Source organism: Oncorhynchus keta, chromosome 13 (genome assembly GCF_023373465.1).
Source record: "Oncorhynchus keta strain PuntledgeMale-10-30-2019 chromosome 13, Oket_V2, whole genome shotgun sequence".
Taxonomy (NCBI): Eukaryota; Metazoa; Chordata; class Actinopteri; order Salmoniformes; family Salmonidae; genus Oncorhynchus; species Oncorhynchus keta.
This window is the reverse complement of record NC_068433.1, coordinates 4,464,290-4,478,677: the sequence shown is the minus strand read 5'-3', so window position 1 is coordinate 4,478,677 and position 14,388 is coordinate 4,464,290. Positions and strand designations below refer to the sequence as shown.

Genomic DNA, 14,388 nt, shown 5'->3' with positions numbered 1-14,388 from the left:
AGGGAGGGAGGGAGGGAGAGAGATGGGAGGGGAGGGAGGGAGGAGAGAGATGGGAGGGGGGGAGAGAGATGGGAGGGGAGGGAGAGAGATGGGAGGGGAGGAGAGAGATGGGAGGGGAGGGAGAGAGATGGGAGGGGAGGGAGAGAGATGGGAGGGAGAGAGATGGGAGGGAGGGAGAGATGGGAGGGGAGAGAGAGAGAGATGGGAGAGAGAGAGAGATGGGAGGAGGAGAGAGAGAGATGGGAGGGGAGGGAGAGAGAGAGATGGGAGGGGGGAGAGAGAGAGATGGGAGGGGAGGGAGAGAGATGATGGGAGGGAGGGAGAGAGAGATGGGAGGGGAGGGAGAGAGAGAGATGGGAGGGAGGGAGAGAGAGATGGGAGGAGGGAGAGATGGGAGGGGAGGGAGAGAGATGGGAGGGGAGGGAGAGATGGGAGGGGAGAGAGAGAGAGATGGGAGGGGAGAGAGAGAGATGGGAGAGAGAGAGAGATGGGAGGGGAGGGAGAGAGAGAGATGGGAGGGGAGGGAGAGAGAGAGATGGGAGGGGGGAGAGAGAGAGAGATGGGAGGGGAGGGAGAGAGATGGGAGGGGAGGGAGAGAGAGAGATGGGAGGGGAGGGAGAGAGAGATGGGAGGGGAGGGAGAGAGAGATGGGAGGGAGGGAGAGAGAGATGGGAGGGGAGGGGAGAGAGAGAGATGGGGAAGGAGGGAGTGATGGGGAAGGAGGGAGTGATGGGGAAGGAGGGAGTGATGGGGAAGGAGGGAGTGATGGGGAAGGAGGGAGGGAGAGAGATGGGGAAGGAGGGAGGGATGGGGAAGGAGGGAGGGAGAGAGATGGGGAGGGAGGGAGAGAGATGGGGAGGGAGGGAGAGAGAGAAACGACAAGCCAGTGTTACATGGTGATAGGTTTGTGTGTGTGTGTAATCTGGAGTGACTGTTCTCAACCAGGTGACTGTGTTCTCAACCAGGTGACTGTTCTCAACCAGGTGACTGTGTTCTCAACCAGGTGACTGTGTTCTCAACCAGGTGACTGTGTTCTCAACCAGGTGACTGTGTTCTCACCAAACAGTCGGAGTATCTCCTGGTCTGCTCTCATCATTGACAGAGACACTCCCGCCATTTCCAGTGATGTCATAAATGACCCCGACATCACCCGGGCAACCCGCACCCCACGACCCTCTGTAACCATGGCAACAACAAACAAAAAAAAAAAATTTAAAAAGAGATTCCACAGAGAATGTAAACAAACCTGAATAACGAGGTTAACAATTAGCTTTTTATAAAGCAATAAAATACAATATTATACATTATTCACGATAACAGTTAGGCAATGAGCCACGAGTCTTACCCAGGTAGCGTATAGCAGATCTAGTAACAACAGATATCTCTAGACAAGACAGAGCGCCAAGGTTGTTGACACAGAACCACACTGTCACCTGCACCAGAGAGAGAGAGAGACTGGACACGGTTAGGAGGACGAGGTAGGAGGGGGCACGGTTTAAAGGAGGAGGGGGACACGGTTTAAAGGAGGGGGACACGGTAAGGAGGACGAGGTAGGAGGGGCGGGCACGGTTTAAAGGAGGAGGGGGCAAGGTTTAAAGGAGGGGGACCACGGTTTACAGGAGGAGGGGGACACGGTAAGGAGGACGAGGTAGGAGGGGGCACGGTTTAAAGGAGGAGGGGGACACGGTTAGGAGGACGAGGTAGGAGGGGGACACGGTTTAAAGGAGGAGGGGGGACACGGTTAAAGGAGGGGGACACGGTGAAAGGAGGAGGGAGGGGGACACGGTTTAAAGGAGGAGGGGGAACACGGTTTAAAGGAGGAGGGGGAGACACGGTTTAAAGGAGGAGGAGGGGGACACGGTTTAAAGGAGGAGGGGACACGGTTTAAAGGAGGAGGGGAGGAAAGGAGGAGGAGACACGGTTTAAAGGAGGGGGGGACACGGTTTAAAGGAGGAGGGGGACACGGTTTAAAGGAGGAGGGGGGACACGGTTTAAAGGAGGAGGGGGGACACGGTTTAAAGGAGGAGGGGGACACGGTTTAAAGGAGGAGGGAGGGGGACACGGTTTAAAGGAGGAGGGAGGGGGACACGGTTTAAAGGAGGAGGGAGGGGACACGGTTTAAAGGAGGAGGGAGGGGACACGGTTTAAAGGAGGAGGGAGGACACTGGTTTAAAGGAGGAGGGAGGGGACACGGTTTAAAGGAGGAGGGAGGACACGGTTTAAAGGAGGGAGGGGGACACGGTTTAAAGGAGGGAGGGGACACGGTTTAAAGGAGGGGGGAGGGGAGGAACACGTTTAAAGGAGGGGGGACACGGTTTAAAGGAGGAGGGGGACACGGTTTAAGGGAGGAGGGGGACACGGTTTAAAGGAGGAGGGGGGACACGGTTTAAAGGAGGAGGGGGGACACGGTTTAAAGGAGGAGGGGGACACGGTTTAAAGGAGGAGGGGGGACACGGTTTAAAGGAGGAGGGGGACACGGTTTAAAGGAGGAGGGGGACACGGTTTAAAGGGAGGGGGGACACAGTTTAAAGGAGGAGGGGGGACACGGTTTAAAGGAGGAGGGGGGACACGGTTTAAAGGAGGAGGGGGACACGGTTTAAAGGAGGAGGGGGGACACGGTTTTAAAGGAGGGAGGACACGGTTTAAAGGAGGAGGGGGGGACACGGTTTAAAGGAGGGGACACGGTTTAAAGGAGGAGGGGGACACGGTTTAAAGGAGGAGGGGGGACACGGTTTAAAGGAGGAGGGGGGACACGGTTTAAAGGAGGAGGGGGACACGGTTTAAAGGAGGAGGGGGACACGGTTTAAAGGAGGAGGGGGGACACTTTAAAGGAGGAGGGGGGACACGGTTTAAAGGAGGAGGGGGACACGGTTTAAAGGAGGAGGGGGACACGGTTTAAAGGGGGGACCACGGAAAGGAGGGGGAGGGGGACACTGTTTAAAGGAGGAGGGGGGACACACGGTTTAAAGGAGGGGGGGACACACGGTTTAAAGGAGGGGGAGGACACGGTTTAAAGGAGGAGGGGGACACGGTTTAAAGGAGGGGGACACGGTTTAAAGGAGGGGGGGGACACGGCACGAAAGGAGGGGACACGGTTTAAAGGAGGGGGACACGGTTTAAAGGAGGAGGGGGGGACACGGTTTAAGGAGGGGGACACTGTTTAAGGAGGGGACACTGTTTAAAGGAGGGGGGACACTGTTTAAAGGAGGAGGGGGACACGGTTTAAAGGGAGGGGGGGACACTGTTTAAAGGAGGAGGGACACGTTTAAGGAGGGGGGGCACGGTTTAAAGGAGGAGGGGGACACGGTTTAAAGGGGAGGGGGACACGGTTTAAAGGAGGAGGGGACACGGTTTAAAGGAGGAGGGGGACACGGTTTAAAGGAGGAGGGGGACACGGTTTAAAAGGAGGAGGGGGACACGGTTTAAAGGAGGAGGGGGGACACGGTTTAAAGGAGGAGGGGGACACGGTTTAAAGGAGGAGGGGGGACACGGTTTAAAGGAGGAGGGGGGACACGGTTTAAAGGAGGAGGGGGACACGGTTAAAGGAGGGAGGGGGAGGAGGGGACACGGTTTAAAGGAGGAGGGACACGGTTTAAAGGAGGGGGACACGGTTTAAAGGAGGAGGGGGACACGGTTTAAAGGAGGAGGGGGACACGGTTTAAAGGAGGAGGGGACACACTGTTTAAAGGAGGAGGGGGACACACTGTTTAAAGGAGGAGGGGGGACACACTGTTTAAGGAGGAGGGGGACACTGTTTAAAGGAGGAGGGGGGACACTGTTTAAAGGAGGAGGGGGGGACACTGTTTAAAGGAGGAGGGGGACACTGTTTAAAGGAGGAGGGGGACACGGTTTAAAGGAGGAGGGGGGACACGGTTTAAAGGAGGAGGGGGACACGGTTTAAAGGAGGAGGGGGACACTGTTTAAAGGAGGAGGGGGACACGGTTTAAGGAGGAGGACACAGTTTAAAGGAGGAGGGGGACACTGTTTAAAGGAGGAGGGGGGACGGTTTAAAGGAGGAGGGGGACACGGTTTAAGGAGGAGACACTGGAGGAGGGAGACACGTTTAAAGGAGGAGGGACACGGTTTAAAGGAGGAGGGGGGACACGGTTTAAAGGAGGAGGGGGACACGGTTTAAAGGAGGAGGGACACGGTTTAAAGGAGGAGGGGGGGACACGGTTTAAAGGAGGAGGGGGACACGGTTTAAAGGAGGAGGGGGACACGGTTTAAAGGAGGAGGGGACACGGTTTAAAGGAGGAGGGGGACACGGTTTAAAGGAGGAGGGGAGGAGACACGGTTTTAAAGGAGAGGGGAGACACTGTTTAAAGGAGGGGGGACACTGTTTAAAGGAGGAGGGGGACACTGTTTAAAGGAGGAGGGGGACACTGTTTAAAGGAGGAGGGGGACACTGTTTAAAGGAGGAGGGGGGACACTGTTTAAAGGAGGAGGGGGACACTGTTTAAAGGAGGAGGGGGGGACACTGTTTAAAGGAGGAGGGGGACACTGTTTAAAGGAGGAGGGGACACACTGTTTAAAGGAGGACACTGTTTAAAGGAGGAGGGGACACTGTTTAAAGGAGGAGGGGGACACTGTTTAAAGGGAGGAGGGGGACACTGTTTAAAGGAGGAGAGGGACACGGTTTTAAAGGAGGGGACACGGTTTAAAGGAGGAGGGGGGACACGGTTTAAAGGGAGGGACACGGTTTAAAGGAGGGGGGGGACACGGTTTAAAGGAGGGGGGACACACGGTTTAAAGGAGGAGGGGACACACGGTTTAAAGGAGGAGGGGGACACAGTTTAAAGGAGGAGGGGACACGGTTTAAAGGAAGGAGGGGGACACAGTTTAAGGAGGGGGGAGGGGGTACGGTTTAAAGGAGGAGGGGGGAGGCACGGTTTAAAGGAGGAGGGGGGCACGGTTTAAAGGAGGGGGGACACGGTTTAAAGGAGGAGGGGACACGGTTTAAAGGGGACACGGTTTAAAAGGAGGGAGGGACCACGGTTTAAAGGAGGAGGGGGCACGGTTTAAAGGAGGAGGGGACACGGTTTAAAGGAGGAGGGGGACACGGTTTAAAGGAGGAGGGGGGACACGGTTTAAGGAGGAGGGGGACACGGTTTAAAGGAGGAGGGGACACGGTTTAAAGGAGCAGGGGGACACGGTTTAAAGGAGGAGGGGACACGGTTTAAAGGAGGAGGGGGACACGGTTTAAAGGAGGAGGGAGGGGGACACGGTTTAAAGGAGGAGGAGGGACACGGTTTAAAGGAGGGAGGGGGACACGGTTTAAAGGAGGAGGGAGACACGGTTTAAAGGAGGAGGGGGACACGGTTTAAAGGAGGGGGAGGGGGCACGGTTTAAAGGAGGAGGGGACACGGTTTAAAGGAGGAGGGGACACAGTTTAAAGGAGGAGGAGACACGGTTTAAAGGAGGAGGGGGACACTGTTTAAAGGAGGAGGGGACACTGTTTAAGGAGGAGGGGACACTGTTTAAAGGGAGGAGGGGGACACTGTTTAAAGGAGGAGGGGCGACACGGTTTAAAGGAGGAGGGGACACGGTTTAAGGAGGAGGGGACACGGTTTAAAGGAGGAGGGGACACGGTTTAAAGGAGGAGGGGGACACGGTTTAAAGGAGGAGGGGGGACACGGTTTAAAGGAGGAGGGGACACGGTTTAAAGGAGGAGAGGGGGGACACGGTTTAAAGGAGGAGGGGGACCGCGGTTTAAAGGAGGAGGGGGACACGGTTTAAAGGAGGAGGGGACACAGTTTAAAGGAGGAGGGGGGACACACGGTTTAAAGGAGAGGAGGGGGACACACGGTTTAAAGGAGGAGGGGACACACGTTTAAAAAGGAGGAGGGGGACACACGGTTTAAAGGAGGAGGGGGACACGGTTTAAAGGAGGGGGGGACGTTTAAGGAGGAGGGGGACACGGGGTTTAAAGGAGGAGGGGGGACACGGTTTAAAGGAGGAGGAGGGGTTTAAAGAGGAGGGGGACACGGTTTAAAGGGAGGAGGGGGACACGGTTTAAAGGAAAGGTTTAAAGGAGGAGGAGGGGGACACGGTTTAAAGGAGGGAGGGGACACACGGTTTAAAGGAGGACACGGTTTAAAGGAGGAGGGGACACACGGTTTAAAGGAGGGGGACACACGGTTAAAGGAGGAGGGGACACACGGTTTAAAGGAGGAGGGGGACACACGGTTTAAAGGAGGAGGGGGGACACGGTTTAAAGGAGGAGGGGACACGGTTTAAAGGGGAGGAGGGGGGGACACGGTTTAAAGGAGGAGGGGGGACACGGTTTAAAGGAGCAGGGGGACACGGTTTAAAGGAGCAGGGGGACACGGTTTAAAGGAGCAGGGGGACGGTTTAAAGGAGCAGGGGGGACACTGGTTTAAAGGAGGAGGGGACACGGTTTAAAGGAGGAGGGGACACGGTTTAAAGGAGGAGGGACACGGTTTAAAGGAGGAGGAGGGGACACGGTTTAAAGGAGGAGGGGGACACGGTTTAAAGGAGGAGGGGGGACACGGTTTAAAGGAGGAGGGGACACGGTTTAAAGGAGGAGGGGGACACGTTTAAAGGAGGAGGGAGGGGGCACGGTTTAAAGGAGGAGGGGGACACTGTTTAAAGGAGGAGGGGGACACGGTTTAAAAGGAGGAGGGGGGACACGGTTTTAAAGGAGGAGGGGGACACGGTTTAAAGGAGGAGGACACGGTTTAAAGGAGGGACACGGTTTAAAGGAGGGGGGACACGGTTTAAAGGAGGGAGGGGGACACGGTTTAAAGGAGGAGGGGACACGGTTTAAAGGAGGAGGACACAGTTTAAAGGAGGAGGGGACACGGTTTAAAGGAGGGGGGACACGGTTTAAAGGGAGGAGGGGGGCACGGTTTAAAGGAGGAGGGGGGTACGGTTTAAAGGAGGACACGGTTTAAAGGAGGAGACACGGTTTAAAGGAGGAGGGAGGGACACGGTTTAAAGGAGGAGGGGGACACGGTTTAAAGGAGGAGGGGGACACGGTTTTAAAGGAGGAGGGGGACACGGTTTAAATGGGAGGAGGGGGACACGGTTTAAAGGAGGGGGGGACACGGTTTAAAGGAGACAGATGGACACGGTTTAAGGAGGGAGGGGGACACGGTTTAAAGGAGGAGGGGGACATATTTAAAGGAGGAGGGGACACGGTTTAAAGGAGGAGGGGGACCACGGTTTAAAGGAGGAGGGGGACACGGTTTAAAGGAGGGGGACACTGTTTAAAGGAGGAGGGACACTGTTTAAAGGAGGAGGGGGACACTGTTTAAAGGAGGAGGGGACACTGTTTAAAGGAGGAACACTGTTTAAAGGAGGAGGGGGACACGGTTTAAAGGAGGAGGAGGGACACGGTTTAAAGGAGGGAGGGGACACTGTTTAAAGGAGGAGGGGGGACACTGTTTAAAGGAGGGAGGGGACACGGTTTAAAAGGAGGGGGGGACACGGTTTAAAGGAGGAGGGGGACACTGTTTAAAGGAGGAGGGGGCACTGTTTAAAGGAGGAGGACACTGTTTAAAGGAGGAGGGGGACACGGTTTAAAGGAGGAGGGGGACACGGTTTAAAGGAGGAGGGGGACACTGTTTAAAGGAGGAGGGGACACTGTTTAATGGAGGGGGGGGGACACTGTTTAAAGGAGGAGGGGGGAAGACACACGGTTTAAAGGAGGGGAGGGGGACACACGGTTTAAAGGAGGGGGACACTGTTTAAAGGAGGAGGGGGGACACTGTTTAAAGGAGGAGGGGGACACTGTTTAAAGGAGGAGGGGGGACACTGTTTAAAGGAGGAGGGGGACACACGGTTTAAAGGAGGAGGGGACACACGGTTTAAAGGAGGAGGGGGACACACGGTTTAAAGGAGGAGGGGGACACTGTTTAAAGGAGGAGGGGGGGGACACGGTTTAAGGAGGAGGGGGACACGGTTTAAGGAGGGGGGGGACACGGTTTAAAGGAGGAGGGGGGACACGGTTTAAAGGAGGGAGGGGGGCACGGTTTAAAGGAGGAGGGGGACACGGTTTAAAGGAGGAGGGAGGGGACACGGTTTAAAGGAGGAGGGGGACACGGTTTAAAGGAGGAGGGGGACACGGTTTAAAGGAGGAGGGGGACACGGTTTAAAGGAGGAGGGGGACACGGTTTAAAGGAGGAGGGGACACGGTTTAAAGGAGGAGGGGGGACACGGTTTAAAGGAGGAGGGGGACACGGTTTAAAGGAGGAGGTTTAAGGGGACACGGTTTAAAGGAGGAGGGGGACACGGTTTAAAGGAGGAGAGGGGGACACGGTTTAAAGGAGGAGGGGGACACGGTTTAAAGGAGGAGGGGGACACTGTTTAAAGGAGGGGGGGACACTGTTTAAAGGAGGAGGGGGACACTGTTTAAAGGAGGAGGGGGACACTGTTTAAAGGAGGAGGGGGACACTGTTTAAAGGAGGAGGGGGACACGGTTTAAAGGAGGAGGGGGGACACTGTTTAAAGGAGGAGGGGGACACTGTTTAAAGGAGGAGGGGGACACTGTTTAAAGGAGGAGGGGGACACGGTTTAAAGGAGGAGGGGGACACTGTTTAAAGGAGGAGGGGGACACTGTTTAAAGGAGGGGGGGGACACTGTTTAAAGGAGGGAGGGGGACACGGTTTAAAGGAGGAGGGGGACACGGTTTAAAGGAGGAGGGGACACTGTTTAAAGGAGGAGGGGACACTGTTTAAAGGAGGAGGGGGGACACTGTTTAAAGGAGGAGGGGAAGACACACGTTTAAAGGAGGAGGGGACACGGTTTAAAGGAGGAGGGGGACACTGTTTAAAGGAGGAGGGGGGGACACTGTTTAAAGGAGGAGGGGGGGACACTGTTTAAAGGAGGAGGGGGGGACACTGTTTAAAGGAGGAGGGGACACTGTTTAAAGGAGGAGGGGGACACTGTTTAAAGGAGGAGGGGGGACACTGTTTAAAGGAGGAGGGGGACACTGTTTAAAGGAGGGGAACCTACGGTTTAAAGGAGGAGGGGGACACACGGTTTAAAGGAGACACTGGGGGACACGGTTTAAAGGAGGAGGGGGACACGGTTTAAAGGAGGGGGGACACGGTTTAAAGGAGGAGGGACACTGTTTAAAGGAGGAGGGGGGACACGGTTTAAAGGAGGAGGGGACACGGTTTAAAGGAGGAGGGGACACGGTTTAAAGGAGGAGGGGGACCGCGTTTAAGGAGGAGGGGACACGGTTTAAAGGAGGAGGGGGACACGGTTTTAAAGGAGGAGGGGACACGGTTTAAAGGAGGAGGGGGGACACGGTTTAAAGGAGGAGGGGGACACGGTTTAAAGGAGGAGGGGGGACACGGTTTAAAGGAGGAGGGGAGACACGGTTTAAAGGAGGAGGGGGACCAGTTTAAAGGAGGAGGGGGACACGGTTTAAAGGAGGAGGGGGACACGGTTTAAAGGAGGAGGGGGACACGGTTTAAGGAGGAGGGGGGACACGGTTTAAAGGAGGAGGGGGACACGGTTTAAAGGAGGAGGGGGACACGGTTTAAAGGAGGAGGGGGACACTGTTTAAAGGAGGAGGGGGGGACACTGTTTAAAGGAGGAGGGGGGACACTGTTTAAAGGAGGAGGGGACACTGTTTAAAGGAGGAGGGGGACACGGTTTAAAGGAGGAGGGGGACACTGTTTAAAGGAGGAGGGGGACACTGTTTAAAGGAGGAGGGGACACTGTTTAATGGAGGAGGGGGACACTGTTTAAAGGAGGAGGGGGAAGACACACGGTTTAAAGGAGGAGGGGACACTGTTTAAAGGAGGAGGGGGACACTGTTTAAAGGAGGAGGGGGGACACTGTTTAAAGGAGGAGGGGGACACTGTTTAAAGGAGGAGGGGGGACACTGTTTAAAGGAGGAGGGGGACACTGTTTAAAGGAGGACTGGGACACTGTTTAAAGGAGGAGGGGGGACACCGGTTTAAAGGAGGAGGGGACACGGTTTAAAGGGGAGGGGACACTGTTTAAAGGAGGAGGGACACAAAAGGAGGAGGGGGACACGGTTTAAAGGAGGAGGGGGGGACACGTTTAAGGAGGAGGGGGACACGGTTTAAAGGGAGGAGGGGGACACGGTTTAAAGGAGGAGGGGGACACGGTTTAAAGGAGGAGGGGGACACGGTTTAAAGGAGGGGGGGCACTGTTTAAAGGAGGAGGGGGGGACACGGTTTAAAGGAGGAGGGGGGACACGGTTTAAAGGAGGAGGGGGGACACGGTTTAAAGGAGGAGGGGGGACACGGTTTAAAGGAGGAGTGGGGACACAGTTTAAAGGAGGAGGGGGACACGGTTTAAAGGAGGAGGGGAGACACGGTTTAAAGGAGGTCAGACACGGTTTAAGGAGGAGGGGGGACACGGTTTAAAGGAGGAGGGGGACACGTTTAAGGAGGGGGGGACATGGTTTAAAGGAGGGGGACACGGTTTAAAGGAGGGGGGACAGGTTTAAAGGAGGAGGGGGACACGGTTTAAAGGAGGAGGGGGACACGGTTTAAAGGAGGAGGGGGACACGGTTTAAAGGAGGGGGACACGGTTTAAAGGAGGGGGACACGGTTTAAAGGAGGAGGGGGACACGGTTTAAAGGAGGAGGGACACTGTTTAAAGGGAGGAGGAGGGGACACTGTTTAAAGGAGGAGGGGGGACACTGTTTAAAGGAGGAGGGGGGACACTGTTTAAAGGAGGAGGGGGGGACACGGTTTAAAGGAGGAGGAGGGGAAAACGGTTGAACTTTGCACTGATTAAATGCGGTGGTCCTTGTACCTGACTTCAGAGACAGATGTGATTGGCTGGCAGGGTTGGTCATATGGTCTACCATGGTCTTCACCACCTCATCCGCCGAGGTCACCTGAAATAGATCCATCATGGCAAACCAACAGCGTCTCATGAAATACGACACACCCGGGTTTGGCCGTCATTGTAAATAGGAATACGTTCTAAACGGAGTTTCCCTCGTTGAATAAGGGTTGAATAAAGGTTAAATAAGGGTTGAATAAAGGTTAAATAAGGGTTGAATAAGGGTTGAATAAAGGTTAAATAAGGGTTGAATAAAGGTTAAATAAGGGTTGAATAAGGGTTGAATAGAGGGTAAATAGAGGTTGAATGAAGGGTAAATAGAGGGTAAATAGAGGTTGAAGAGGGTGAATAGAGGGTGAATAAAGGTTGAATAGAGGTTGAATAGAGGGTGAATAAAGGGTAAATAGAGGTTGAATAGAGGGTAAATAAAACGGTGCACTACTTTTGACCAGATTGAGGGCCATTTGGAATACACTGCCTACACTGTAACCTAACTATTACACTGACCTTTGACCTCTTAATGCCAACACTGTATCCTAACTTTATTACACTGACCTTTGACCTCTTAATGCCAACACTGTAACCTAACTTTATGACACTGACCTTCGACCTCTTAATGCCAGGCTCACCATGGATACCTGAGGAGAAAAACAACATGATCTAAATTACTAACTGCTCTTTCTCCCCCCATAGAAGTTATCGATTCCAAACATGGAATTTATCCAGTCCCAATTTCCCCCTCTCTCACCCAGTCCCAGCTCCCTCCTTCCCTCCCTCCCTCCCTCTCTCTCTCACCCAGTCCCAGCTCCCCCTCCCTCTCTCACCCAGTCCCAGCTCTCCCTCTCTCTCACCCAGTCCCAGCTCTCCTCTCTCACCCAGTCCCAGCTCTCCCTCTCTCACCCAGTCCCAGCTCTCCCTCTCTCACCCAGTCCCAGCTCTCCCTCTCTCACCCAGTCCCAGCTCTCCCTCTCTCACCCAGTCCCAGCTCTCCCTCTCTCACCCAGTCCCAGCTCCCTCCCTCTCTCACCCAGTCCCAGCTCTCCCTCTCTCACCCAGTCCCAGCTCTCCCTCTCTCACCCAGTCCCAGCTCTCCCTCTCTCACCCAGTCCCAGCTCCATCTCTCCAGCAGGCAGGTCAAAGGAAGGCAGACAGCCTGGAACACTGCAGGGAGACAAGCTGACCCCCAGAGTACCTACAGTAGAAACACACAATCTCTGAGAATACTACTGACCCCCAGAGTACCTACAGTAGAAACACACAATCTCTGAGAATACTAGAGGAGTATAAACTGACAGGTACAGATAAGAGAAAAGCTGACTGGCTGAAACGGTTGCGAGTGTGTGTGTGTGTGTGTGTGTGTGTAGATCTCACCAATGCCCTTCACTGCCTCTGTCACCTTGGAGACGATCTCGTCCAATGAACAACCTTCTTCAGCCAGAGCCCCAGCAAGCTGAGCGAGAGCAAAAGAGATCAATGACTTTCTTTCACACGACGTGTTACCATCAAAACAGTCCTAGATGATCGATCGGGGTTTAAAGTTGAAGTCGGTGTTTTAAAATCCTATACATCTAAAACATAAAAACGCTGTCATTTGTAACACGCGGTCAAAAAGAGACGAAACGCTGACCCCATTACCTTGTGAACGAACACCGTCCCACACAGACCCCTCCTCCCGGCCTTACTGGGTTGATCGAAAGCACAGTCGTCGGCGACAATCACCATTTCGACTGCGACGCCGCGGTTACGGGCCTGTTCCGCAGCGAGGCCGAAGTTGAGGCGGTCGCCGGTGTAGTTCTTAACGATGAGTAGAACTCCCGACACCCCCGCGTCACTTAGACACAAAATGGCCGCTAGAACACTGGCCGGGGGAGGGGAGGCAAAGACACCACCTGCAACCGCTGCTGATAGCATACCGCTACCTATGTACCCTGGGGGGAGAGAGAGGGAGAAGGGGAGGGAGAGGGAGAGAGAGAGAGAGGAGGAGGAAGAAGAGAGAGGGAGAAGGGGAGGGAGAGGGGGGAGAGAGGGGGTGGGAGGGAAAGAGAGGAGAGAGACAAGGAGATAGATGGGGTAGGGAGAAACGGGGAGAGAGGGGGGTGGGAGATCAGAGACAGAGAGTACTTGTCTGTGTTGGCTCGTGCCCAGGCCCCCTCTAGAGAGCAGGGCCACTCGTCCCCACAGGACCTCCAGGCCTGACCACCACCCTGTGTCCCCTCAGCAGAGAGGACTGTGTGTGTGTGCATACAAACCAACACCTAGAGACCTCATCAAGAACAGTTGGGTTGACAGTCGCTGGACTTCGAGTCCCAGTCCCCTGGATTTACAACATCCCTCCCCAGGTCCTTCTGTAGCTCAGTTGGTAGAGCATGGCGCTTGTAACGCCAGGGTAGTGGGTTCGATCCCCGGGACCACCCATACGTAGAATGTATGCACACATGACTGTAAGTCGCTTTGGATAAAAGCGTCTGCTAAATGGCATATATATATATATATTGGTGTCTGAATGTGTCTATACAGGTAAACGAGTGTCCTACCTGCGTGTGCTGGCTCGTGTCCAGACCCCCTCCAGACAGCAGGGCCACTCGGCCCTTGAGGGCCTCCAGATCAGCCCTGACCACCACCCTGTGGCCCTCAGCAGAGAGAGACATCCAGAGCTAGAGACAATGCCTTCCAAGGCCTCGTCTACACAGCGGTCTACTGAGTTTAACAACTTCTGTCGGGGCTGGGAGAGGAGAGACGTAGGTGAGGAGAGACGTAAGAGAGGAGAGACAGAGGAGACGTAGGTGAGGAGAGACAGAGGAGAGGAGAGACGTAGGTGAGGAGAGACGTAAGAGAGGAGAGACAGAGGAGACGTAGGTGAGGAGAGACAGAGGAGAGGAGAGACGAGGTGAGGAGAGACGTGAGGAGAGAGACAGAGGAGACGTAGGTGAGGAGAGACGTAAGAGAGGAGAGACAGAGGAGACGTAGGTGAGGAGAGACAGAGGAGAGGAGAGACGTAGGTGAGGAGAGACGTAGGAGAGGAGAGACGTAGGAGAGGAGAGAGGTAGGAGAGGAGAGAGGTAGGAGAGGAGAGACGTAGGAGAGGAGAGACGTAGGAGAGGAGAGAGGTAGGAGAGGAGAGAGGTAGGAGAGGAGAGAGGTAGGAGAGGAGAGAGGTAGGAGAGGAGAGACGTAGGAGAGGAGAGACGTAAGGCCCAAAGCCTGTAACCATCTGATATATAAACCTACAGAGGCTAGGCTACATGACAGACTGACCCTGTAACAGACTGACCCTGTAACAGACTACAACACTGACCCTGTAACAGACTGACCCTGTAACAGACTGACCCTGTAACAGACTGACCCTGTAACAGACTACAACACTGACCCTGTAACACACTGACCCTGTAACAAACTGACCCTGTAACAGACTGACCCTGTAACAAACTGACCCTGTTTGTAACAGACTGACCCTGTAACAGACTGACCCTGTAACAGACTGACCCTGTAACAGACTGACCCTGTAACAGACAACAACACTGACCCTGTAACAGACTGACCCTGTAACAGACTACAACACTGACCCTGTAACAGACTGACCCTGTAACAAACTGA

General features: G+C 54.5%; 1 protein-coding gene across 1 annotated transcript in view; it reads right to left on the bottom strand.

Moving 5' to 3' along the window:
* The window catches only part of LOC118382238 (triokinase/FMN cyclase), a 95,047-nt gene extending 82,325 nt beyond the window's left edge, over window positions 1-12,722 (bottom strand). The window contains 8 exon segments of the mRNA XM_052460727.1: window positions 1,060-1,176; window positions 1,346-1,419; window positions 1,421-1,433; window positions 10,762-10,846; window positions 11,398-11,432; window positions 11,897-11,986; window positions 12,166-12,244; window positions 12,430-12,722. Coding sequence (XP_052316687.1) covers window positions 1,060-1,176; window positions 1,346-1,419; window positions 1,421-1,433; window positions 10,762-10,846; window positions 11,398-11,432; window positions 11,897-11,986; window positions 12,166-12,244; window positions 12,430-12,705 — 769 coding nt within the window. The 5' untranslated portion in view covers window positions 12,706-12,722.
* Between the last annotated feature and the right edge of the window lie 1,666 nt (window positions 12,723-14,388).